At 41.6% G+C, this 27,418-nt stretch overlaps 1 protein-coding gene across 1 annotated transcript; it reads left to right on the top strand.

Annotated features, from left to right (window-relative positions):
* The first annotated feature begins 8,739 nt into the window (after positions 1-8,739).
* On the top strand, positions 8,740-22,333 carry LOC306915460 (GTPase IMAP family member 8-like). The gene is made up of 13 exons (XM_079492793.1): positions 8,740-8,787; positions 10,418-10,471; positions 12,995-13,702; positions 14,121-14,813; positions 15,524-15,636; positions 16,496-17,147; positions 18,121-18,188; positions 18,292-18,370; positions 19,097-19,164; positions 19,268-19,346; positions 20,127-20,194; positions 20,446-20,587; positions 21,606-22,333. Exons 2-13 carry the CDS (start codon positions 10,441-10,443, stop codon positions 21,761-21,763), a joined length of 2,859 nt encoding a protein of 952 aa, XP_079348919.1. The 5' UTR covers positions 8,740-8,787; positions 10,418-10,440; the 3' UTR covers positions 21,764-22,333.
* Positions 22,334-27,418: the final 5,085 nt, after the last annotated feature.

Here is a 27,418-nt window from a genome sequence, read left to right as displayed (position 1 = left end):
CGTGTTGTGGTAATGGACACGTCTTCTACCCTCACTATAGTGAGATATCCATGTTCACTCAGCTGGACACAAAATCCATTATCATTCAAATTTCCAGTAGGCCTAGTGCAGAATTCTGAAATGAAATCATCCTTCCTAACTTCCAAATGTAGATTCAAGGTTGGTTCTCCTTCAAGCTTGGCAAGTTATTAGTCTATTTTAAAGGAGACCAAAAGGTCAAACAAGGTTTGATTGGAATTTACTTTGAAAATTCTGAATTGCCTTATGGACTGAACTTTTCACTATGAATGTATACTGTAAACCCATTCATAGTATCCCATGGCAGACTGCTTGCTGGCAATCAAGTAGTGAGTGATTATCATTAACCACTTAAGCCCTATATGTTATACTTAAAATGTAAGTATTAAGTATTTAAGTATTTAATAGCCTACTACAACCGATCTACAAGCTCATAACTCAAGGTCAAGGTCAAGGTAAACTTTATTGTCCACAAGGGAAATTTGTCTTGGGCTTTCACCCCAGCTACAGCCACACATAAAACATCAATGACAAACAAAAATACATTACAGAGGAAGACACAACATTACACAATTGCACACATGATGTGGATAATCTAGCCTCACACAGTTACTGCTGTTTCAGAGCCTCGTTCAACATCTTAGTTGATGCTGGTACGATTTAACTCATTGTTATGATCTCGATGTGCTATCTTTTACCATGTTAGACCATTTTCAACTATGACATATAGCCCAAAATATAGGGCCATGCAGTTGCTCAGTATAAATTAATTTCACATTTCCAACATCTAGTTTAAAAGTTTGTGCACAATATGTACCAGGTACTACTTGTGCCCAATGGATACCAAAAAAGGCAAGTATAGACAAGTTGAGATACATTGCTGTGGAAGCACATTAATAAGCATCTCTCAACGGTGGATGAAATGGGGTTCAGCTTGCCTGTGGCTCCCTACAGCTGTAATATTATCCTCAGTTAAGTATGCAGGCTGAAAATACATCTGCGCGCTTCTCACCCTTTCTCATTCTTCCATATCCTCCTTTTCACCTCATCCCCACCCCAACCTCCCTCTCTCGCGTTCCGGAGAGCTGACTGCGTGTCGACCATAAAGCTTAACGAACTGGCAAACGCCTGTGCCCCCTCACACACACACACACACACACACACACACACACACACACACACACACACACACACACACACACACACACACACACACACACACACACACACACACACACACACACACACACACACACGTTTCCTTATCTGCTCATAAGCTGCGAGGTTATTTCCACACCAATCAGCTCATCGACAGCGACAGACACTGTGGCTCATCCCTGCAGCTGATGGCTGTAACAAGGCAGCTCTTCTCACTGTCACCGAAGACAGCCGAGCAGCCGAGCAGGGCTGCACTTCTGATGCGGGAATTGTACCTTCAACCCTCATGTTATAAAGACCTATATGCTCAAACAGCCAGGACAGCATGCAGAGAGAGAAAGAGGTGGGGGTCAGAGAGAGACGGAATGACTATAGACATTAAAGCACTTAGAAAAACAAACACGGATGGTGAGAGATGCTCATGGGAGCTCTGGCATGTGGACCAGCCGCACCAGTCAAACCCCCCAGGGCCCTAGGGCCAGACTGAAGCTGACGGGGAGAGAGAGACAGAGAGACAGAGAGACAGAGAGCCAAGGACAGAGCTGAGCCTGCAAAACGGAGAGAGAGAGAGAGAGAGAGCAGTAGAGAAGAATGGGTTGAGAATAGGGGAAAGATGATATGGAGGGATTTTAAATAAGGGAAAATGGAAGGGACTAGTGGAAAATAATGATTGGTTAAAGGGCTTTCTTTACATCGAGGATAAAGATTGGCGCTGGATAAGGATTGAGGGAAGGGTCTTTTTTCGTCATTGGTCACATTGGCTGCTGAAGTTTAGACCAAATCTATACTCTATTACCATGGTGTCGCCTGCCGACAGGAATTGATCTCCACGCTAACAACGCGCCAGTTCTTGTCTGACTTGCTTTACTCTGACTTGCTTGTGGAACCACTGCTATGTGAAGTAGAAATACTTTCTTCAGCATAGCAGTACATTAACGTGCGTGTGCGTGTGCGTGTGCGCGCGCGCGCGTGTGTGTGTGTGTGTGTGTGTGTGTGTGTGTGTGTAGGCCTACGCATTATAAATGTATACATGTACCATCCACCACTACATCTCAGGGAGTGGTCTGCTACTGTAGGTTTGACAGACAGAAGGTATTAGTACAATGGTGTCACTTGCCATAAAGTAGTACAAACTAACTACTATCTAACTTCCCATTGTGTTGTTGATGTCTTGTAGATCAGTTGTCTGGCAAGCACCTCTTGGTGGTGTATCAATTAACCACTTATTTAAGGGTCTATAATTTTGTCGCCATTCACCATCTATGTTCACTGAAAATAGCCGATCTACAAGCTCATCTACAAGCTCATAAGACATGAGCTTGTAGATGTGTGAATAGTGGCTCATGTTCCAGAGGCTATATCCATACAGTAGGTAAGGTCAGGAGCCTATCACCTGTTTCTGTAGCGTGAGGCAGCTTGACTTATCAACAATCCAACCCTTGGTGCTGAGTGCCAAGCAGGGAGGCATACCATTTTTATATAGTTTTTTATTTATCAGAGCAACCACTCGAGGAGACTGCGAAGTGCCGCACCGGCAAACAACATTCGGCCAAAATGTCCTCTCAGTACAGGGTTGTGTCAAATGGAATGGACTTCCTCTGTGTATAAGGGAATGTGCTACATTTTCCTCTTTTAAATACAATCTGAAAAAATGGTTGCTTGAAAACCAAAGCTGCAACCATTCATGATTATTTTAGGTGTATTTCTTTTTTTTATGCTGTGTTCCCTATGTAATGTTATGTAAATGAATTCCACTGTTTGCCTGTCTGTTTTCCGTTTTGTGTTTCATGTGAGGACTGCGGATGAAAATTAGCAACTGTGCTATATCCGGTGTATTTACGTCCATGTGACGTCCATTAATATGCATTGTCCTGTCCAAATAAACAAATAAAGTAAAGTAAAGTAAATATAGTCTTTGGTATGACTCGACTGCAGACCTCCACAATCACAGGTCGGACACAATAACGACAAGGCCACTGAGCCGATGAACTGACAGTGGGGGGGGGGGGGGGGTGTCGGGATTAGGAGAGGAGGTTTTAAGTGGACAAAAAAAGAAATTATCCATCCATGTTGAATAAATGAACAGCTCAGCACTTGAGGATGGAGGCAGCAGCAGCAGAAGAAGAAGGCAGGCAGGCAGGGAGGGAGCCTGCTGTCTCAGGGTTTCTATTATCTCCTGCAGCGTTGTGACGGATCATTGCATGCATCAGCGGCAACAGTGCTGCTACATCTGTGTGTGTGTGCGTGTGCGTGTGCGTGCGTGCGTGCGCGCGTGTGCGTGCACGTGTGTCTGTGTCCACCTCTCTCTCTGTTTCTCAAAGTTTTAATATTCCTTTTACCCTCGTTTTATTAAATTTTTCACCGTTTCTGGAATCTGCTTGGCTTGTCAATAGCCTAGATTAGACAACAGTTTGCACAATAACCGTACCTCAGAGAGCACCTCCAATATACACACACACAGTCAGCAGCAGCATTGCGTCAGTTGAGTATGAGAGTTGTTGAATTAAGTATTGAAAATGTACAGTTGGAGGCCATCGATATTGTCCTTTTCTTTTTGCTGAGTTTTGCGTGATCTGCGCAAAAGGACAGTTAACCCATTTTGGGCGGGAACCCCTTTTGGTGTTTTAAACATTATGTTATAATTTAGCTATTGAAAAATAGCAGATCTACAAGCTCATAGCGCGCCACCGAGTGGCGCGCTACGAGCTTGTAGGTCTGCTATTTTTGAAAAATCGTGAAAATATTTATTTCAGAAAACTGGAGGATTTAGAAGGATTTTTTTAAATTTTGAGGTCAGGCCTAAATGGGTCAAATGATAAGGGACAATATCGGTGGCACCCAACTGTAGTACAGCTGCAGTACTTGGGGTGGACTATTTCCTTCACATGTTTTACTTTTTATTCTCCAGATCCCAGATATCAACACTGCAACGTAGAAGTGTTACAAGTAAAAAGTCTGGTATTCAAAATGTATTTGAGTAAAAGTACAAATGTATTGGCATGAACATACTTAAAGTACCAGTAAAAAATACTCCTTATGCAGAATGCTCACAAGTTTTCGAATGTATAAACAATCCTTTGAAAATAGCCGATCTTAATTGTCAGATCTTTCTTCTCTTTGTCCCTTTCTCTTTCCTTTTTCTTGTCTTTTTTCCCCTTTTAATTAAACCTTATAGTTATCCTCATTCATTCTGTTTTTGTTCTGCTCTGCTTTGCTTCAATCATTTTCTGAACTATTTATTATTTAAATCCTTAGCAGAACATCCTTGCATGCGTGTGGTCTTGTGTTATAATTGAAAGCTGGACTCATCATAACTACAAATACCAGACCAGCATGAAGTGACGTCTTGACCCTGCCTATATTATTCATATTGTCACATCACAAAGCCACGGATGAATGACCTTCACTCACATCACATGCACATGATATATAGTCTGTTTAATATGCATATGATTTGAAAGACAGAAAGGCTTAGCTATAGCAGTATAATGTCACGATTCCTCAAAGGAAATTATTCCTCAAAGTGTTTGAAATTTTAATTGAAAGAAGACTAGAGATGGAAAATACTTTGCTCCCTACTGCTGTGTCTTTATATCAGAATCAGTTTATTGGTGAATCATTTTCATGTAATGATGAGTTTGGCTTTGTGCATGACACTCAGACATGTGAAAGTATAACAACAGTAAGGTATAAATAAATACAAGTAAAAAATGTCAAACTACTGTATAGACAAATTCAGAAACGGGTCTCATGTTCGCAGCAAACGTATTTCCTGTAGGCGGAGCCGAAATAGCTGCTGTGTAAACCCGCACCTCTTCTACTACAGTGAATAGTAGAGTGACTTTGAGTCTGCTCAAACGTTACTCTTTTACCTGCTTTTTACTAACACTAATCGGGATGAACCTGTGAAGTTTATGGCTGCTCCAACAGTAGTGGCAACATTCAACTTTGGAGAAAAAACGAATGTCCCGGCCCACCGGGAATATGCCCGGTACGTCCTATGGCCAGTCCAGCCCTGAATGGCGGCTCTTCTATTGAGCATGGGGACAACCGGAAGTTTACGGAATGCATTGGAGTCTATGGGCTCGCGCAAGTACATGAACCACGTGACCGGGCTGTTTTCTGCACCCTCAATATCGCAACTCTTCTATTAGATGGCTCTGGTCTCAGCCACCGCGGTGTATTTTTTGACATTCCGTTTTTCTCCTAAGTTGAATGTTGCCACTACTGTTGGAGCAGCCATAAACTACACAGGTTCATCCCGATGTTCTGGGCCCCTTTGGGTAACCCTTCATTTTACGGTACGGTAATTACCAGGTAACTACCAGGTAATTACCTGGTAATAATAGGTAAGTACCTGGTATTACCTGGTAACCAGGTAGTAGTTATAAGTATTTACCCATTAATTACCTGGTAGTTACATGGTAACTTCCAGATACATTACTCAGTAATTACTATGTAATTACCAAGTATTACCCAGTATGTATAACTATTTACTGTGGCAGCGGTGGCCGAACGGATTGCAGAGCGGTCTTGATACCGGAAGGTCGCCAGTTCGAATCAGCGGTCCGACACGTTAAAATTACCACCGCTGAAGTGCCCTTGAACAAGGCATTGAACCACTACGATGAAATGTTCTATGAGCAGGGCCTGGATGGAAACAAGTTCTTGAGCTTAGCCCAGATACCCTGGGTAAATATAGTAATCATTTCATTTCATTTCTGTATAATCTCCTGGTAATTATATGGAACTTACCATGGTAAATGACACACTGGTTGCCAGGTAATTACCAAGTATGTTCCTGACAATTACCAGGTATTTATACATTTTTACTATGTAATTACCAGCTAACTACCCGGTATTTATAAGTATTTACTCTGCAACCAGTCACGATACCCTGGTTGCAGGTACTATAGGTATGTAGGTACTATAGGTATACCAAGTATTTTCAACAACTACCAGGTATTTACTCTGCTACCAGGCAAGTTACCCAGTAGGTACTAGGTCATTACCAAGTATTTTCCTGACAACTACCAGGTAATAACATGGTAACTGTATTCACTGTGTTTACATGGGTACTACACATGAAACACATGGGTAGTAGCCTACCAGGAAATTACCAGTTGTTACTAGGTAATTTCCTGACAACTACCATGTAATTACCTGATATGGTACCCAGTAAGAAAGGAGGAACTGTACTGTGAAAGGAAGTGTGTTCTATTTCCATGATATAGGTCTGGTAATTGTAGATTATAATCCTCCCCATTACCCATTAGGGTGTATTTTGAACTTTGAACTTTGAATTTTGAACTGGCAATAACTGTTAATTACCAAGTATTTACTGTGTAAATTAACAGGTAAAACCAAGCAAGTTACCGTGTAAGAAAGGTGGAACTGTACTGTGAAAGGAAGCGTGGTTTGTTTCCATAATATTACCCTGTACTTTCACTGTAACAAACCACGCTTCCTTTCACAGTACAATTCCACCTTTCTTACACGGTAACTTGCTTGGTTTTACCTGTTAATTTACACAGTAAATACCTGGTAATTAACAGTTATTGCCAGTTCAAAATTCAAAGTTCAAAGTTCAAAATACACCCTGATGGGTAATTGGGAGGATTATAATCTACAATTACCAGGTAGGTAAATGGTAAAATGGTAAATGGTGCATTTATATAGCGCCTTTATCCAAGGCGCTTTACATAGATTGTGCATTACATTCACCCATTCACACACATTCATACACTGATGGCGGCGGAAACCATGCAAGGTACCAACCAGCACATCAGGAGCAATTAGGGGTTCAGTGTCTTGCTCAAGGACACTTCGACACTAACTCTGGGGGAGCCCGGGTTCGAACTGGCGACCTTGCGGTTACCATCCGGAAACTCTACCCCTGAGCCACTGCCGCCCTAGGTACATGGTAATATCATGGAAATAGAGCTCACTTCCTTTCACAGTACAGTTCCTCCTTTCTTACTGGGTACCTATCAGGTAATTACATGGTAGTTGTCAGGAAATGACCTAGTAACAACTGGTAATTTTCCTGACAACTACCAGGTAATTACATGGTAACTGTAATCACTGTGTTTACATGGGTATACTACCCATGTAAACGCATGGGTAGCCTACCAGGAAATTACCAGTTGTTACTAGGTCATTTTCTGACAACTACCATGTAATTACCTGATATGTATTTACTGTGTAAATTAACAGGTAAAACCAAGCAAGTTACCGTGTAAGAAAGGTGGAATTGTACTGTGAAAGGAAGCGTGGTTTGTTTCCATAATATTACCCTGTACTTTCACTGTAATTGTAGATTCTAAACATCCACTATTGACCATCAGGATGTTTTGAACATGTTACCTGGCAATTACCAGGTATTTACACCGTAATTAGACATTTTCACCACATACATTTCCAAAACCTTAACAGGTAAAACCTTGCAAGTTACCGTGTAAGAAAGGTGGAACTGTACTGTGAAGGGAAGCGTGGTTTGTTTTCATGGCATTACCATGTTCTTTCCCCATAATTGTAAAATTACCAGGTATTTACACAGTATTTAGTAGATTATTACCCAATGGGTTTACCCATGGGTGTGAAATTATATCAGGGAGTGATAACGACTAACACAAAATGATCAGTGTCGTTGGTGGGCATCCTCTCCACTCCAACACGTGTCCATAAGTCTGCTTCTCCCCCTGGATAGCATGTTATTATTACACCACCACCCGGTGACAAATAGCAAAAAAAAGCCTTATGTGATTATAATCTACAATTGCAGGTAGGTACATGGTAATATCATGTAAATAGAGCACGCTTCCTTTTACAGTACAGTTCCTCCTTCCTTACTGGGTACCTATCAGGTAATTACCTAGTAACAACTGGTAATTTCCTGGTAGGCTACTACCCACGTGTTTCATGGGTAGTACCCATGTAAACACAGTGAATACAGTTACCATGTTATTACCTGGTAGTTGTCAGGAAAATACTTGGTAATGACCTAGTACCTACTGGGTAACTTGCCTGGTAGCAGAGTAAATACCAATACTTCATTATTAAATAACCAGTTTAACTTCTGACCATCATCGTCCCAGAATAGATCAGGATTTCTTTGTTCCTCAAATAGTGGAACCCTCAAATCAATGTACAAATGGAACCATTTCCAAATGGTTCCATTTGTACACTCAGAGAATACAGACCCATGAGGGTCCATTTGGTTCCAAACTATCATTTAGCTGGGGACCCCCTGGAACTCCCTCAAGGGCCCCTGGCGGTCCCCGGCCCCCACATTGGGAACCACTGGCCTACAGTGAAGTTACACAGTTTATCGCAGTCCCGCCTCCTACCCTGGACCAGGAAATGAAACCCAAGTATTTATTTAAAGACGGTTACGCCCATAGGTTACGCCGCGGAGCCAACTCGAGTCGTGACAACTCATGACAACACAAACAATATTTTGGACCAAACAAATAATTACAAAGAAGAAAAACAACAAAAAAAGTGTTGTAACCTGCCGTTTTTTTCTTCTTTCTTCTTTTCGCAGAAAAGTAAGCCTGGGACCGAGGCTAGGACCCGTCAGGACTTGTGACTTCAATGACACGTTGGCAGGTAAGCATTCTGACTATGAGAACATCTTTGAACAACAACAGTACAAATACCGACAGGGAGTTTAACCAGGGAGTTTAACCACCTGAAGGTGAATTATCTCCCGACAATGACCACCTAGCCAGATATTATCCCGCTTATTACATGGCTAACATGTTTTCAAAAACATTTTTAAGAGCAATGTTTAGCTGTAAATTACATTACAAAATGTAATTTACAGCTAAACATTGCTCTTAAAAATGTTTTTGAAAACATTTCAGCGAGAAATAGACGAAGCAGGACCCGAAAATGGATTCTATTTGATCAACTCACTTCCTTGTTTTCTGAGTCACTAGTGTGTGTGTTTACATGGCTGTTATGTTGGAAACGGCAGTTGGTGGTGCTCAGATTGTTTGATTAGGCAGCGGTCATTATACAGTGGAGCGGTCATTATCATGAGATAACTCACCGCTGAATTAAGCGATTGAATTTGAAAAGAAGCAGGACTCCTCATGCATAGAAGGAAGCATGAGGTCAGTCCACTGCCCCCCAGGTTGGCAGAGGAAGTGTAGCGCCCAGGATTACATTAGATAATTGACACTGGGTGAAAAAATGGGTTGCAAAATCGTGGGATAAAAAATTATAAAGACAAATAGAGTGTAAAATGTTACACTCTCAATCAATAGTTAAATGAATTTGTTACACATCTGCATTTGGATCTGAGAGGCTAAATCTCATCATGGTTCCGTGGCTCAAATACCCAATAAATAATGGGCCTTGATATGAAAAGGGTTGAAAACCACTGCTTTATTGGGTCGTCCACTCACGTCTAGTGTCCAATCGTAGTAACATCACTGGGCCAGTCTAGTGTCCAATCACATCGTAGTAACATCACTGTGCCAGTCTAGTGTCCAATCACATCGTAGTAACATCACTGTGCCAGTCTAGTGTCCAATCACATCGTAGTAACATCACTGTGCCAGTCTAGTGTCCAATCACATCGTAGTATCATCACTGGGCCGTCATGTGTCCCTGGAAACTAACGGAAAATAGCAGATCTAAAAGCTCACAATGCGTTGCGATACTACGTGTATTGAGCTTGTAAATCTGCTATTTTCATGACTTTTTTGTAATTAATGGATACGAGGTTAGAACAACAAGACAGGCTTGTTAACGGAAAATAGCAGATCTAAAAGCTCACAATGCGTTGCGATACTACGTGTATTGAGCTTGTAAATCTGCTATTTTCATGACTTTTTTTGTAATTAATGGATACGAGGTTAGAACAACAAGACAGGCTTGTTAACAAGTGTGTGTGTGTGTGCGTGCGTGCGTGCGTGTGTGCGTGCGTGCGTGCGTGCGTGCGTGCGTGCGTGCGTGCGTGCGTGCGTGCGTGCGTGTGTGCGTGCGTGCGTGCATTCAGATATATTTATGTTTAATGATTTATATCTTTAAATGGGGTAGTCAAAAATAAGCTTCTTAGCTTCAGCCTATAACTTTTGGGACCTTCTTTCTTTTTTTCTTTGAAAATTGCCTTATGTACTAGTCTGTACTACATGTTTGTCAAAAGGACCAAAATAAACTAACCTAACAACAAACCTATAATAACAGCAGATTATTGTAACTTACTGTATGTTATGTTAATGTTTTACAGTTCAACCAACAGCTGTAGACAGGATGGCCAGTGGAACCTCAGCTTCCATCACTGGTGAGTTCTATCAACCCTTTAGAACTGGGAAAGGATCTGTGTGCTTTTAGAGTTCAGCTAAACGTATATATAGGCCTATATATACTGGATAGCAATGTAGTTTTATCAGACAACTCTTAGGATTTAGAACAGAGGTTCTAGCATAGCAGATCTATAGCATAGCAGATCTATAGCATAGCAGATGTATAGCATAGCAGATCTACAGCATAGCAGATCTATAGCATAGCAGATCTACAAGCTCACAGCATGTCATTTTGTGCCACGCCTCAGTGTTGAGTGTTTGAAAAATGTGGAATAATAAAAATGTGGAATATTTTAACACAAATCCTCTCTTCTGGGGGTCCCTGGAAAGATATTTTCCGATGGAGCAGGGGGGAGATCTGCAGCAAATACATATAATTCTGGGTGTCCTTGACTGGAAAACGTTTCAGAACTACTGATTTAGAATGCATTTGTAGAATCGGCCTCAGGTCTAAATCAGATGAAACCAACAAACTATTCTGAAATGTTCTTTATTAGGAACAATCCCTTGAGATGAATCATCTCGTTTTCAAGGGGGTCCGCGATTCACAAAGTGCACTTCATACATAAAGACACTTTTTACAGACCATTCAACCAGACAAAAACGAGACAAGACAAAACAATACAATTCATAGATAAACAAAAAACAAACAGGAAAAACAAAAAACAAAAACAAAACAACATTTCACATAACATGGACATAACGTAGACATAACACATGGATCATTGCATCATGGATCTGTTAAAGTGATGATTAGTGAAAACATGAACAGGTAGTCTCAAGATGAGAGGACAGCATAGTTTTAAACAAATGAAAAGATGTTATTGAACGTATATGGACAGGTAGATTGTTCCAGTCACAAGGAGCTTTGAACATGAATGATTTTTTGCCAACTGATGTGGGTATATTAAAGTAAATCTGTGAGCAATGTCTAAGTTGATGTGTAGAAGTGTATGGTATCATAAGCTGTTTTAAATACTGTGGATAATTGAAATGAATGCATTTAAAGATGAACTGCAGCCAGTACTGCTGTCTTCTTGAGGTGGGAGATGGTAAGTTGAGGTTTTCATACAAGGTACAGTGGTGGGTCAAATATGGGCAGTCAAGGACAAATCTGCATAAACGGTTATATACTGAGTTCAAGGGAAGAAGGTTTGTTTTAGTGGCAGTCTGATAAACTACATATGCATAGTCAAGAATTGGTAGTATGAGTTGTTGAACTAGTTTTTTTCTTACTGTAAAAGAAAAACAGTTTCTATTACGATATAGAACACCAGTACTAAAGTTGATTTTCCGGACAATGTTATCTATATGACATTTAAATGATAGATTTGAATCGAGCCAGAGACCAAGATATTTGCATTGTTCAACTCTGTCCAGTTGTGTACCATCAAGACAGGATATATTTAATGAATGATTGTTAGTTTGTGCTTTAATGTTTTGATTAGTCCCGAAGAGCATAGTGTTTGTTTTGGTTTTGTTGATAAGTAATTTATTAGATACAAGCCATGATTCAAGATAATTAAAATGTAGTTGCAATGTCGACAGAGTTTGTGAAAAGTTAGTTTGTGAAGTGTATATGACAGTATCATCAGTGTAGAGTTGAACGTTACAACCAGAGAAAATTGAGGGAAGATCATTAATAAAGATGGAGAATAGAAGTGGGCCTAGGGTTGAGCCCTGTGGCACACCACGTTCCTGTACTGCTAGATCGGATTTACTGCCCTGAATGACAACACAGTGTTTTCTATTGTGCAAATAGGAGTTGAACCAGAGTAAGGCATTACGTGACATGCCAATAGAGTGGCGTTTGTCTAGTAGGAGGTAGTGGTCAACTAGATCAAATGCCTTGGTTAGATCAATAAAGATTGCACCAGTGAGTTTCCGATTAGCAGAGGCAGAGTGTATGTCATTGGTGAGTTTCAGTAGAGCAGTAGTTGTAGAATGATTTGGACGAAAACCAGATTGAACAGGTGAGAGAATGTTGTATTTGGAAAGATAATTGGACAGTTGATTGTAAATTCATCTTTCGAAAACTTTTGCTATTGAACAGATAATTGAAATTGGTCTGTAGTTGTTGGGATCAAGTTGATTACCTGCTTTGTAGAGTGGGGTGATACGTGACCATTTCCAGATGGAGGGTATGTCATGGGTTGAAAGAGATAAATTAAAAAGGTTGCAGAGAGGGTACATGAGAATGTGTTGAGCAAGTTTGAGAAATTTGGCTTCGACGCCATCTAAGCCAGGACTGCTGCAGACTTTGAGGTCCTTAATTGCATTCAGGACTTCAACAGGAGTAATTCTCCTGAAAGAGAATGTGCTGTGGCAAGGTGGTGTATTGGTGAGAACATAGGGATCAGATGTAGGAGTACAGACTGAGGAGAAATGTTGGTTGAAAGCTTGAGCTATAAAAAAGGGGATTATGTAGTATGGTGTTAAACTGATACTGGTTTAGTCACATCTGTGATTTTTATGAATATTATGTTTATTTCTCCAACCAGGGAAGAACAGCGAGCCGTCAGAACTGAGCATTGTTCTGATCGGGGGAAGAAGGTGGGAAGGTGGACCCAGTGGAAAGAGTTCAGTAGGAAACCTCATCCTGGGCAGAGATGGTTTTAAAACAAACACAACTAAGAGTGTCATGAGACAAGAATTAGTGTCAGGGAGACAGGTCAGTGTGGTCGACACTCCAGGATGGGTGTCTAATTCGCCCCTAGATCTGACCCCAAAACTGACCCAGTTAGAAATCCAAAAGAGTGTGAGTCTGTGTCCTCCAGGACCACATGCCTTTGTCCTAGTGCTGCCATTGGAACATATCTGTCATGTAGGAACATATCTGTCAGCAGAGGAGCATGTGAGTCTTCTTCTCAGTGACCGAGTGTGGAAACGTGCTATTATGGTGTTCACTGTAGCTGATAAAACCAACATGAGACCTGATCTCATTAGATCTAACCCTGACTTAAGATATCTCACTGAGAAATGTGAAGGTCGCTTCCATGTTCTTAACATCAGTGACAGAGGAGATGGTAGTCAGGTCACACAGCTGATGGAGAAGATAGATCAGATGGTGAAGAGTAGTGGTGGTCACTATGAGACAGAAGAACACGTCTCAGAGGAACTGAAGGAGAAGGAGAGAACTATCAGCAGAAGAGCAGAACAAAGGAGGACAGACTCTCTGAAACGAACCACTGGACTTCCAAAAGATACTGGTACACACACACACACACACACACACACACACACACACACACACACACACACACAGTCTAAGTAGTAATTTTCGTACATTATTATTCTATGATGTCTCCTGGTGGAATTTGTACTGAACTGTACACTGAACACACCTTTCTGCAGTTTAGATTATTAGATATTAAGAACAACATATCATTTCCTGGACATTGTATCCTGGTTCTTTAATCATTCCTAATATGGGCATGTCATTACACAGTAGGGGAACATTCCCAAACAGATCTACAAGCTCACAACACAACATATTGTGTTAATTGTGAGCTTGTAGATCTGATATATTTTTGCTATTTGTAGTGCGATGAATTATGAAATAATAATGTCTCCAGTTTTTAAATAAGAAGCTGTCAAAGTGAAAGTAAACAATGTTTTCTCTGACAGGACTGACTGACCTCAGGATTCTGCTCTTGGGACAGGAGAAATCTGGGAAGAGTTCAGCAGGAAACACCATTCTGGGAGGAAGTGGTTTAAAAGTTAGTCAGAAAGGTCAGAGGTCAACACAGTGTGAGGTGAGACAGGGTAGCGTAGCAGGGAGACATGTGACAGTGGTGGACTCACCAGGCTGGTTCTACAACCGTCCACTACAGGACACCTCAGAGATGGACAAACTGGAGATCCAGGACAGTGTGCCTCTCTGTCCTCCTGGACCACATGCTGTCCTTCTGGCCGTTCCTCTTTGTGAAGCATTCACCAAAGCACAGAGAGTAGCAGTAGAGGAACACATGACCCTTCTGTCACAGAGCGTGTGGAGTCATGCTATAGTCCTGTTCACCCATGGAGACCGTCTGGGAGACAGAAGCATCGAGCAGCACATCGAGGCTGAAGGAGAAGACCTCCGCTGGCTTGTTGAAACATGTGGGAACAGGTACCATGTCTTCAACAATCAGAAGACAGATGACACTCAGGTCACAGAGCTGCTGCAGAAGATGGAGGAGATGGTGGCAGGAAACGGAGGTGGACACTATGAAGATGGTGGAGATGTTTCAGAGAGGAAGAAGATCAGAGAGGAACATGTCCACACATTGATGACCAAGATACAGAGACAAAGAACTGCTCTGAAAGCTCTGTTTGAAGGTGTGTGTGTGTGTGTGTGTGTGTGTGTGTGTGTGTGTGTGTGTGTGTGTGTGTGTGTGTGTGTGTGTGTGTGTGTGTGTGTGTGTGTGTGTGTGTGTGTGTGTGTGTGTGTGTGTGTGTGTGTGTGTGTGTGTGTGTGTGTGTGTGTGTGTGTGTGTGTGTGTGTGTGTGAGTGAATCCCACATATTAATAGAAAAGATAATGTGTAAATAAACAAACAAAAACATTAGTTTAAACAGCATTGATGTCACGGTCTCACATCATCTACCAAAACACGACTGGCCTCAAGTAGCCGACCTGCTGCTATATTATTATATCACAACACAATGTTATATCATTGATCCTGGTGACGCACGGTTAGAGATTCACCGTCGGGAAAACTTGGGATTCCCTGTGTGTGTGTGTGTGTGTGTGTGTGTGTGTGTGTGTGTGTGTGTGTGTGTGTGTGTGTGTGTGTGTGTGTGTGTGTGTGTGTGTGTGTGTGTGTGTGTGTGTGTGTGTGTGTGTGTGTGTGTGTGTGTGTGTGTGTGTGTGTGTGTGTGTGTGTGTGTGTGTGTGTGTGTGTGTGTGTGTGGGGGGGGGGGTACCTGTGGGGACATGTCCCGAGTACCAGTGGGACATGTCCCGCGTACCAGTGGTTGGGAACCTCTGCATGCATTAAAGCATCAATAATGTGTGTGTGTGTGTGTGTGTGTGCGTGCGTGCGTCAGGAGAACATCAGAGTCTACCAGAGGTGAAGGTGATGCTGGTTGGTGGAGAACAGGATCAGAGAAGCAGTGCTGGAGATATCATACTGCAGGATGTTGTGTTTAAACAATTCAAGGTGAGTAATATTATATGAATGACTTCACTCTAAGTTAATAAACAGTAAAGAAATCAAATATGTTTTCTGAAGATAATGTAACAGTATATAATAAAATATTATACTATACTATATATATATATATATATATATATCTGCTGTCATGAATGTTAATTTATCATGTGATCAGTGAAGTGTCAGTGATCAATACACACATGTTCATCTCCCAATGAACAGGAAATCATCTGTGACGTCATTTGAGATTTGTGTGTCGGCGAATAAAAATAGCAGATGTACAAGCTCATTGTGTGTCACTTCTGCTATTTCTATTTTTGAGTGGTGTAAACCACTCCTACAACTGGCTTTGTTAGTATACGTGTCTGTCTGTCTGTGCTCAAAAAATGAGCATGGTTGCTACGGTCACCCAGTTCACCCGGGTGTGATTTCATTACCTCAGACATTACGTCAGACCACAGCTGATCAGGCTATATAAGACCTTACACCACTCAGTTCACACGGGTGTGATTTTTTTATTTATTTTTTATCTTCATAATGTGAGAACTACCAATTTAGAAGGTATTTGTAGAATCAGCATCTTAATGAGTTAATAAACTGCAATGAACATATCCTGTGGTGAAGATAGAATGTCAAATTAACAGCTTTCAAACACAGTTTAAACTTTTAGAGATTTTTCAGTTCCAGAATTCAGATTATGGCACAATATTAATCACATATTACTGTCACTGTTAGACAAAGAAAATGAGAATAATACATTCAGTGAGTTAATTTCTGTTAAGATTTAAGAGCAACTCCAGTGAGGACAGAATAGAGTGAATGTTTTGATTATTATGACTAACATACAGTAAACTTCATATTCCAGGAGTTTAAAACCCAGACTAAACTGACAGAAGGTGTCAGACAACAGAGACGAGTTGCTGACAGAACAGTGAGTGTGGTGAACTGTCCAGGCTGGTCGACTACACCTCCATCACAGAAGACCAAAGACGTCCTTCTACACTGTGTGACTCTGTGTTCTCCTGGACCCCACGCTGTCCTGGTGACTGTCGATGTCAAGTCCAGTTTCTGTGAAGCTGACAGGAGATCAGTAGGGGAACACATGGAGCTGCTGGGGGACAGAGTCTGGAGACGCGCTCTGGTTCTGTTCACGTGGGGATACTGGCTGGGAGGGAGACGTGTTGAGGAGTACATCGAGGCTGAAGGAGAACCTCTGAGGTGGATCCTGGAGAAATGTGGCTACAGGTACCATGTTCTGCATGGTGTCAAGTGGGACATTTCAGAAGTCACAGAGCTGATAGAGAAAATAGAAGACATGGTGATGAGGGACAGAGGACACTTTGGACAGATGACACTCATTAAAAGACTGAGAGGAAGAACAGAAGAACAATGGAAGAAGAGAGAGCAGGAGATGATAGAGAGGATGAGGAGGTCTGTGACGACGGAGCCAGAAGAACCAACCCTGCCAGCTGTCAGGAGAAGGAACAGCATGGATCACCTTCCTCAGAGTAGTGACTGTGAGTATCAATATCCTGTCTGCAGCATATTGGCATTGTTCCTGCGTGTTTGCTTGCATGCGCGTGTGTGTGCACGCACGTGCGCACGCACGTGCGCGCATTCGTGCGTGCGTGTGATGACCTTTTGTGTGTAAGAGGTCAAGAGGAACAGTGTCATGTAGGGTTTTCACATCCAGTTGTTTTTAATTTTATATTGTCAGTGTAAATGTGTTGCTGTCTGTTGTCTTGTGTTCCAGTGAGTGTGTTTATATTGTCAGTGTAAATGTGTTGCTGTCTGTTGTCTTGTGTTCCAGTGAGTGTGTTTATATTGTCAGTGTAAATGTGTTGCTGTCTGTTGTCTTGTGTTCCAGTGAGTGTGTTTATATTGTCAGTGTAAATGTGTTGCTGTCTGTTGTCTTGTGTTCCAGTGAGTGTGTTTATATTGTCAGTGTAAATGTGTTGCTGTCTGTTGTCTTGTGTTCCAGTGAGTGTGTTTATATTGTCAGTGTAAATGTGTTGCTGTCTGTTGTCTTGTGTTCCAGTGCGTGTTTATATTGTCAGTGTAAATGTGTTGCTGTCTGTTGTCTTGTGTTCCAGTGAGTGTGTTTATATTGTCAGTGTAAATGTGTTGCTGTCTGTTGTCTTGTGTTCCAGTGAGTGTTTATATTGTCAGTGTAAATGTGTTGCTGTCTGTTGTCTTGTGTTCCAGTGAGTGTGTTTATATTGTCAGTGTAAACGTGTTGCTGTCTGTTGTCTTGTGTTCCAGTGAGTGTGTTTATATTGTCAGTGTAAATGTGTTGCTGTCTGTTGTTTTGTGTTCCAGTGAGTGTGTTTATATTGTCAGTGTAAATGTGTTGCTGTCTGTTGTCTTGTGTTCCAGTGAGTGTGTTTATATTGTCAGTGTAAATGTGTTGCTGTCTGTTGTCTTGTGTTCCAGTGAGTGTGTTTATATTGTCAGTGTAAATGTGTTGCTGTCTGTTGTCTTGTGTTCCAGTGAGTGGAGGAACTCGCTCTTCAGGATATGGCATCGCCAGTGGAGCTCCAACCTTCACTGATGCTGATGTAAGTGTGAGAGAGGAAGATGTTTCATAGATGAAACTTTAGTCTGACATTAATCAAACATTTAAGTTCTTTATCTTTACTTTATGTTTCATTGTATTTTCAGTCTGTGGTGACGGGGCTAGAAGAATCAACCCTGCCAGCTGTCAGGAGAAGGAACAGCAAGGTTTGCCTTCCTCCGAGTAGTGAGTATCAATATCCTGTTTACATCATGATGTCATCACTGTCAGATGGAAACCTGTACTGTATGTCCAATAATATTACTTTTCAGGAAATAAAAAGAGGCTGTGTTTCAATGGGTAGTAATTATTTAGTCACAGCTGTTGTTAATACTTTTTATTGGTTAAATAGTTATAAAACACACAGCCAGACTACTTATGGCATTCATTTAGGAAACAAATAATCAATGATTATGTAATCGTGCCCGTGTGTGTTTGTGTGTGCATGTGTATAAAATGACTGAACTTTTGTAGTGAACTTTTGCGTGGAAGTTGAGGTCACGGTCAAAATGACATCATGGTTCATGTCGTCAGTGAAAATGTGTTGCTGTCTGTTGTCTTGTGTTCCAGTGAGTGTGTTTATATTGTCAGTGTAAATGTGTTGCTGTCTGTTGTCTTGTGTTCCAGTGAGTGTGTTTATATTGTCAGTGTAAATGTGTTGCTGTCTGTTGTCTTGTGTTCCAGTGAGTGTGTTTATATTGTCAGTGTAAATGTGTTGCTGTCTGTTGTCTTGTGTTCCAGTGAGTGTGTTTATATTGTCAGTGTAAATGTGTTGCTGTCTGTTGTCTTGTGTTCCAGTGAGTGTGTTTATATTGTCAGTGTAAATGTGTTGCTGTCTGTTGTCTTGTGTTCCAGTGAGTGTGTTTATATTGTCAGTGTAAATGTGTTGCTGTCTGTTGTCTTGTGTTCCAGTGAGTGGAGGAACTCGCTCTTCAGGATATGACACCGCCAGTGGAGCTCCAACCTTCACTGATGCTGATGTAAGTGTGAGAGAGGAAGATGTTTCATAGATGAAACTTTAGTCTGACATTAATCAAACATTTAAGTTCTTTATCTTTACTTTATGTTTCATTGTATTTTCAGTCTGTGGTGACGGGGCTAGAAGAATCAACCCTGCCAGCTGTCAGGAGAAGGAACAGCAAGGTTTGCCTTCCTCCGAGTAGTGAGTATCAATATCCTGTTTACATCATGATGTCATCACTGTCAGATGGAAACCTGTACTGTATGTCCAATAATATTACTTTTCAGGAAATAAAAAGAGGCTGTGTTTCAATGGGTAGTAATTATTTAGTCACAGCTGTTGTTAATACTTTTTATTGGTTCAATAGTTATAAAACACACAGCCAGACTACTTATGGCATTCATTTAGGAAACAAATAATCAATGATTATGTAATCGTGCCCGTGTGTGTTTGTGTGTGCATGTGTATAAAATGACTGAACTTTTGTAGTGAACTTTTGCGTGGAAGTTGAGGTCACGGTCAAAATGACATCATGGTTCATGTCGTCAGTGAAAATGTGTTGCTGTCTGTTTTCTTGTGTTCTAGTGAGTGTGTTTATATTGTCAGTGTAAATGTGTTGCTGTCTGTTGTCTTGTGTTCTAGTGAGTGTGTTTATATTGTCAGTGTAAATGTGTTGCTGTCTGTTGTTCTAGTGAGTGTGTTTATATTGTCAGTGTAAATATGTTGCTGTCTGTTGTCTTGTGTTCCTTCCAGTGAGTGTGTTTATATTGTCAGTGTAAATGTGTTGCTGTCTGTTGTCTTGTGTTCCAGTGAGTGTGTTTATATTGTCAGTGTAAATGTGTTGCTGTCTGTTGTCTTGTGTTCCAGTGAGTGTGTTTATATTGTCAGTGTAAATGTGTTGCTGTCTGTTGTCTTGTGTTCCAGTGAGTGTGTTTATATTGTCAGTGTAAATGTGTTGCTGTCTGTTGTCTTGTGTTCCAGTGAGTGGAGGAACTCGCTCTTCAGGATTTGACACCATGAGTGTCGTTTCAAGCCAGGCAGAGTCTGATGTAAGTGTTTCCATTGTGGTCTATGTATTACATTAATCAACATAGCATAACACTTTGTTGATAACTAAGAGCTTTGGTTACAAATGAAAATGCAATTGATCATATTTTTCCATTGTTGTTTTTATATAGGAAGATAAATCAGATTTAAGTACTGATGATTGATATACCATCTATCTGATATATCGGGATGATATTTGCGCTTTTTCACTAATTACAATGTTCCCTCTCTTTCCTGTTGATATTGTGACAAGGAGACACGACAGAAGACTCTGTTTGAGAGACTGACAGGAGTCAGGAGGAAAACTCTAACAGCAGAAGAATGGAAGAAGAGAGAGGAGGAGCTGATCGAGACGATGTTGACGTTTGTGATGACGGAGCCACAAGAACCAAGTAGTGAGTCTTACTGTTGTCCTCTTACTGTATGTGGACACACATTACTTACTAAAATGTGTGTTCATGCATTTCATAAAATAACAAGATGGGATTCATTTTCATTAAAGAATTATTAGTAGGCTGCTCTGAGATGAATATTTAGGGTGACCAGATGTCCCCCGGCCGTTGCGTGAAGTCCCTCATTTCCAAGACTTTTCAAGCGTCCCACAAACTGAGACCCTGTCCCACATTGTGACTGGCAGGCATCAGTGTTCAAACTGAGACCCTGTCCCACATTGTGACTGGCAGGCATCAGTGTTCAAACTGAGACCCTGTCCCACATTGTGACTGGCAGGCATCAGTGTTCAAACTGAGACCCTGTCCCACATTGTGACTGGCAGGCATCAGTGTTCAAACTGAGACCCTGTCCCACATTGTGACTGGCAGGCATCAGTGTTCAAACTGAGACCCTGTCCCACATTGTGACTTGACAGGCATCAGCGTTCAAACTGAGACCCTGTCCCACATTGTGACTGGCAGGTATCAGTGTTCAAACTGAGACCCTGTCCCACATTGTGACTGGCAGGCATCAGTGTTCAAACTGAGACCCTGTCCCACATTGTGACTGACAGGCATCAGCGTTCAAACTGAGACCCTGTCCCACATTGTGACATGGAAGGCATCAGCGTTCAAACTGAGACCCTGTCCCACATTGTGACATGGAAGGCATCAGCGTTCAAATGCCCTAATTAATAGTCAGTCCTCTAATAGTTGGCTTTCTGTTGTAAAGCTCTCTCGTTGTCTCTTTGCCAGCAAGATGTGTTTTTAAGCCTGTTATAATAGGCTAACATGAGAAATATCCCCTAGGCTACAGTAGGCCTACCAGTAAGTCGGCCATACCACCTTTTAGAACAAAATGTGAGGGTTTGTTTTTATTCTAATTGTAAATGTGTGGTTGTGTGTTTGTTGTCTTGTGTTGCAGTGGCAGTGTTTTTATTCTAATTGTAAATGTGTGGTGGTGTGGTGTCTTGTGTTGCAGTGAGTGGTGACACACCTTCTGCCAAGGTCTCAGATTGGCTGAACAGACATCCTGGACCAATAGCGCCCTCTTCAGGACATGACACCATGAGCATAGCTCCTCCCAGCCAGGCAGACACTGGTGATGTGACGAGTGTGAGAGATGAAGATGTTTCATAGATGAAAACTTTATTAGGCTTGAGTTATACTTTGTTGCACACACCGGTGTCATGCGGATGAATAGCAGATCTACAAGCTCACAACTAGTAGTGATGAGCATTGTTGTTCTTTTCAGTGTACTGACAATCTATTCAAATCAGATCACTAAAACTTTACTTTGAGTTGTACAGATCTACATTTGTATTATTGTATTAATATGAACATATTTCTACATTGGTTGATCAGTTTAGGTTCATGTTTATTTGTCTTGATTCATTTGTTGTATTGAAATGTATTTTACCATGTATATATTTCTATACGTTGTTTTCAGGTTTAAGTACAGAAGGAAATGCCACTAAACTAAACTAGGGCCTGACCGATATATCGTCCAGCTGACAAATATTTGCATATTTCAGTCCCCTTTATAAAAAATAAAGTTTGATTGATTGATTGACGTTTTATGTTGTCTGTAGCATCCATCCTGTATATTAATGTTTTATGTTGTCTGTAGCATCCATCCTGTATATTAATGTTTTATGTTGTCTGTAGCATCCATCCTGCATATTAATGTAAACTGTTCTGTTTAATCTATCAGGGAATAAATCACTTATTTTATGTCAAGACAATACTGGACATTATTCTGTTCTATTTTACTAAACTATGTTTACTATCTATAGTCTAATCTTGGCCATCATGTTGTTATTAAACCTCTCTGGTGTCTCACATTTTGTTTTAAAATACTAATTTTGGTCATGGGTGGTATGGCCGACTTCATTACTGTAGTCTAGAGGGGTAGGGGATATTTATCATGTTATTTTAACAGGCTTAAAAACACATCTTGCAGGAAAAGAGAATGAGATTTACAACAGAACTATTACCCAGGGGACTAACTATTAGAGCATTTGACTGCCAGTCACAATGTGGGACAGGGTCTCCGTTTGAACACTGAAGCCTGCCAGTCACAATGTGGGACAGGGTCTCAGTTTGAACACTGATGGCTGCCATGTCACAATGTGGGACAGGGTCTCAGTTTGAACACTGATGGATGCCATGTCACAATGTGGGACAGGGTCTCAGTTTGAACACTGATGCCTGTCAGTCACAATGTGGGACAGGGTCTCAGTTTGAACACTCATGCCTGTCAGTCACAATGTGGGACAGGGTCTCAGTTTGAACACTGATGCCTGCCAGTCACAATGTGGGACAGGGTCTCAGTTTGAACACTGATGCCTGCCAGTCACAATGTGGGACAGGGTCTCAGTTTGAACACTGATGCCTTCCATGTCACAATGTGGGACAGGGTCTCAGTTTGAACACTGATGCCTGCCAGTCACAATGTGGGACAGGGTCTCAGTTTGAACACTGATGCCTGCCAGTCACAATGTGGGACAGGGTCTCAGTTTGAACACTGAAGCCTGCCAGTCACAATGTGGGACAGGGTCTCAGTTTGAACACTGAAGCCTGCCAGTCACAATGTGGGACAGGGTCTCAGTTTGAACACTGATGCCTGCCAGTCACAATGTGGGACAGGGTCTCAGTTTGAACACTCATGCCTGCCAGTCACAATATGGGACAGGGTCTCAATTAGAACACTGATGCCTGCCAGTCACAATGTGGGACAGGGTCTCAGTTTGAACACTGATGCCTGTCAGTCACAATGTGGGACAGGGTCTCAGTTTGAACACTGATGCCTGTCAGTCACAATGTGGGACAGGGTCTCAGTTTGAACACTGATGCCTGTCAGTCACAATGTGGGACAGGGTCTCAGTTTGAACAATGATGCCTGTCAGTCACAATGTGGGACAGGGTTTCAGTTTGAACACTCATGCCTGCCAGTCACAATGTGGGACAGGGTCTCAGTTTGAACACTGATGCCTGCCAGTCACAATGTGGGACAGGGTCTCAGTTTGAACACTGATGCCTGCCAGTCACAATGTGGGACAGGGTCTCAGTTTGAACACTGATGCCTGCCAGTCACAATGTGGGACAGGGTCTCAGTTTGAACACTGATGCCTGCCAGTCACAATGTGGGACAGGGTCTCAGTTTGAACACTGATGCCTGCCAGTCACAATGTGGGACAGGGTCTCAGTTCTAGAGGGAATACCAAGGGTACAGGTAACATTGTGTTAGATCCTAGGGAATACCATGGGTACAGGTAACATTGTGTTAGATCCTAGGGAATACCAAGGGTACAGGTAACATTGTGTTAGATCCTAGGGAATACCAAGGGTACAGGTAACATTGTGTATAGGGAATACCAAGGGTACAGGTAACATTGTTAGATCCTAGGGAATACCAAGGGTACAGGTAACATTGTGTTAGATTCTAGAGGGAATACCAAGGGTACAGGTAACATTGTGTTAGATCCTAGAGGAATACCAAGGGTACAGGTAACATTGTGTATAGGGAATACCAAGGGTACAGGTAACATTGTGTTAGATCCTAGAGGGAATACCAAGGGTACAGGTAACATTGTGTTAGATCCTAGGGAATACCAAGGGTACAGGTAACATTGTGTTAGATCCTAGAGAATACCAAGGGTACAGGTAACATTGTGTTAGATACTAGGGAATACCAAGGGTACATGGTAACATTGTGTTAGATCCTAGAGGGAATACCAAGGGTACAGGTAACATTGTGTTAGATCCTAGGGAATACCAAGGGTACAGGTAACATTGTGTTAGATTCTAGAGGGAATACCAAGGGTACAGGTAACATTGTGTTAGATCCTAGAGGAATACCAAGGGTACAGGTAACATTGTGTATAGGGAATACCAAGGGTACAGGTAACATTGTGTTAGATCCTAGAGGGAATACCAAGGGTACAGGTAACATTGTGTTAGATCCTAGGGAATACCAAGGGTACAGGTAACATTGTGTTAGATCCTAGAGAATACCAAGGGTACAGGTAACATTGTGTTAGATCCTAGGGAATACCAAGGGTACATGGTAACGTTGTGTTAGATCCTAGGGAATACCAAGGGTACAGGTAACATTGTGTTAGATCCTATGAATACCAAGGGTACAGGTAACATTGTGTTAGATCCTAGGGAATACCAAGGGTACAGGTAACATTGTGTTAGATTCTAGAGGGAATACCAAGGGTACAGGTAACATTGTGTTAGATCCTAGAGGAATACCAAGGGTACAGGTAACATTGTGTATAGGGAATACCAAGGGTACAGGTAACATTGTGTTAGATCCTAGAGGGAATACCAAGGGTACAGGTAACATTGTGTTAGATCCTAGGGAATACCAAGGGTACAGGTAACATTGTGTTAGATCCTAGAGAATACCAAGGGTACAGGTAACATTGTGTTAGATACTAGGGAATACCAAGGGTACATGGTAACATTGTGTTAGATCCTAGAGGGAATACCAAGGGTACAGGTAACATTGTGTTAGATCCTAGGGAATACCAAGGGTACAGGTAACATTGTGTTAGATTCTAGAGGGAATACCAAGGGTACAGGTAACATTGTGTTAGATCCTAGAGGAATACCAAGGGTACAGGTAACATTGTGTATAGGGAATACCAAGGGTACAGGTAACATTGTGTTAGATCCTAGAGGGAATACCAAGGGTACAGGTAACATTGTGTTAGATCCTAGGGAATACCAAGGGTACAGGTAACATTGTGTTAGATCCTAGAGAATACCAAGGGTACAGGTAACATTGTGTTAGATCCTAGGGAATACCAAGGGTACATGGTAACATTGTGTTAGATCCTAGGGAATACCAAGGGTACAGGTAACATTGTGTTAGATCCTATGAATACCAAGGGTACAGGTAACATTGTGTTAGATCCTAGGGAATACCAAGGGTACAGGTAACATTGTGTTAGATCCTAGGGAATACCAAGGGTACATGGTAACATTGTGTTAGATCCTAGGGAATACCAAGGGTACAGGTAACATTGTGTTAGATCCTATGAATACCAAGGGTACAGGTAACATTGTGTTAGATCCTAGGGAATACCAAGGGTACAGGTAACATTGTGTTAGATCCTAGGGAATACCAAGGGTACATGGTAACATTGTGTTAGATCCTAGGGAATACCAAGGGTACAGGTAACATTGTGTTAGATCCTATGAATACCAAGGGTACAGGTAACATTGTGTTAGATCCTAGGGAATACCAAGGGTACATGGTAACATTGTGTTAGATCCTAGAGGGAATACCAAGGGTACAGGTAACATTGTGTTAGATCCTAGGGAATACCAAGGGTACAGGTAACATTGTGTTAGATTCTAGAGGGAATACCAAGGGTACAGGTAACATTGTGTTAGATCCTAGAGGAATACCAAGGGTACAGGTAACATTGTGTATAGGGAATACCAAGGGTACAGGTAACATTGTGTTAGATCCTAGAGGGAATACCAAGGGTACAGGTAACATTGTGTTAGATCCTAGGGAATACCAAGGGTACAGGTAACATTGTGTTAGATCCTAGAGAATACCAAGGGTACAGGTAACATTGTGTTAGATCCTAGGGAATACCAAGGGTACATGGTAACATTGTGTTAGATCCTAGGGAATACCAAGGGTACAGGTAACATTGTGTTAGATCCTATGAATACCAAGGGTACAGGTAACATTGTGTTAGATCCTAGGGAATACCAAGGGTACAGGTAACATTGTGTTAGATCCTAGGGAATACCAAGGGTACATGGTAACATTGTGTTAGATCCTAGGGAATACCAAGGGTACAGGTAACATTGTGTTAGATCCTATGAATACCAAGGGTACAGGTAACATTGTGTTAGATCCTAGGGAATACCAACGGTACAGGTAACATTGCTTTATATCCTAGGGAATACCAAGGGTAGAGGTAACATTGTGTTAGATCCTAGGGAATACCAAGGGTACATGGTAACATTGTGTTAGATCCTAGGGAATACCAAGGGTACAGGTAACATTGTGTTAGATCCTATGAATACCAAGGGTACAGGTAACATTGTGTTAGATCCTAGGGAATACCAAGGGTACAGGTAACATTGGGTTAGATCCTAGGGAATACCAAGGGTACAGGTAACATTGTGTTAGATCCTAGGGAATACCAAGGGTACAGGTAACATTGTGTTAGATCCTAGGGAATACCAAGGGTACAGGTAACATTGTGTTAGATCCTAGAGGGAATACCAAGGGTACAGGTAACATTGTGTTAGATCCTAGGGAATACCAAGGGTACAGGTAACATTGTGTTAGATTCTAGAGGGAATACCAAGGGTACAGGTAACATTGTGTTAGATCCTAGGGAATACCAAGGGTACAGGTAACATTGTGTTAGATCCTAGGGAATACCAAGGGTACAGGTAACATTGTGTTAGATCCTAGGGAATACCAAGGGTACAGGTAACATTGTGTTAGATCCTAGGGAATACCAAGGGTACAGGTAACATTGTGTTAGATCCTAGGGAATACCAAGGGTACAGGTAACATTGTGTTAGATCCTAGGGAATACCAAGGGTACAGGTAACATTGTGTTAGATTCTAGAGGGAATACCAAGGGTACAGGTAACATTGTGTTAGATCCTAGAGGAATACCAAGGGTACAGGTAACATTGTGTATAGGGAATACCAAGGGTACAGGTAACATTGTGTTAGATCCTAGAGGGAATACCAAGGGTACAGGTAACATTGTGTTAGATCCTAGGGAATACCAAGGGTACAGG

This window comes from Electrona antarctica (genome assembly GCF_951216825.1).
Source record: "Electrona antarctica genome assembly, chromosome: 22".
Classification (NCBI taxonomy): domain Eukaryota; kingdom Metazoa; phylum Chordata; class Actinopteri; order Myctophiformes; family Myctophidae; genus Electrona; species Electrona antarctica.
Note: the sequence above shows the minus strand (reverse complement) of the source record. Positions and strands in the feature narration are given on the sequence as shown.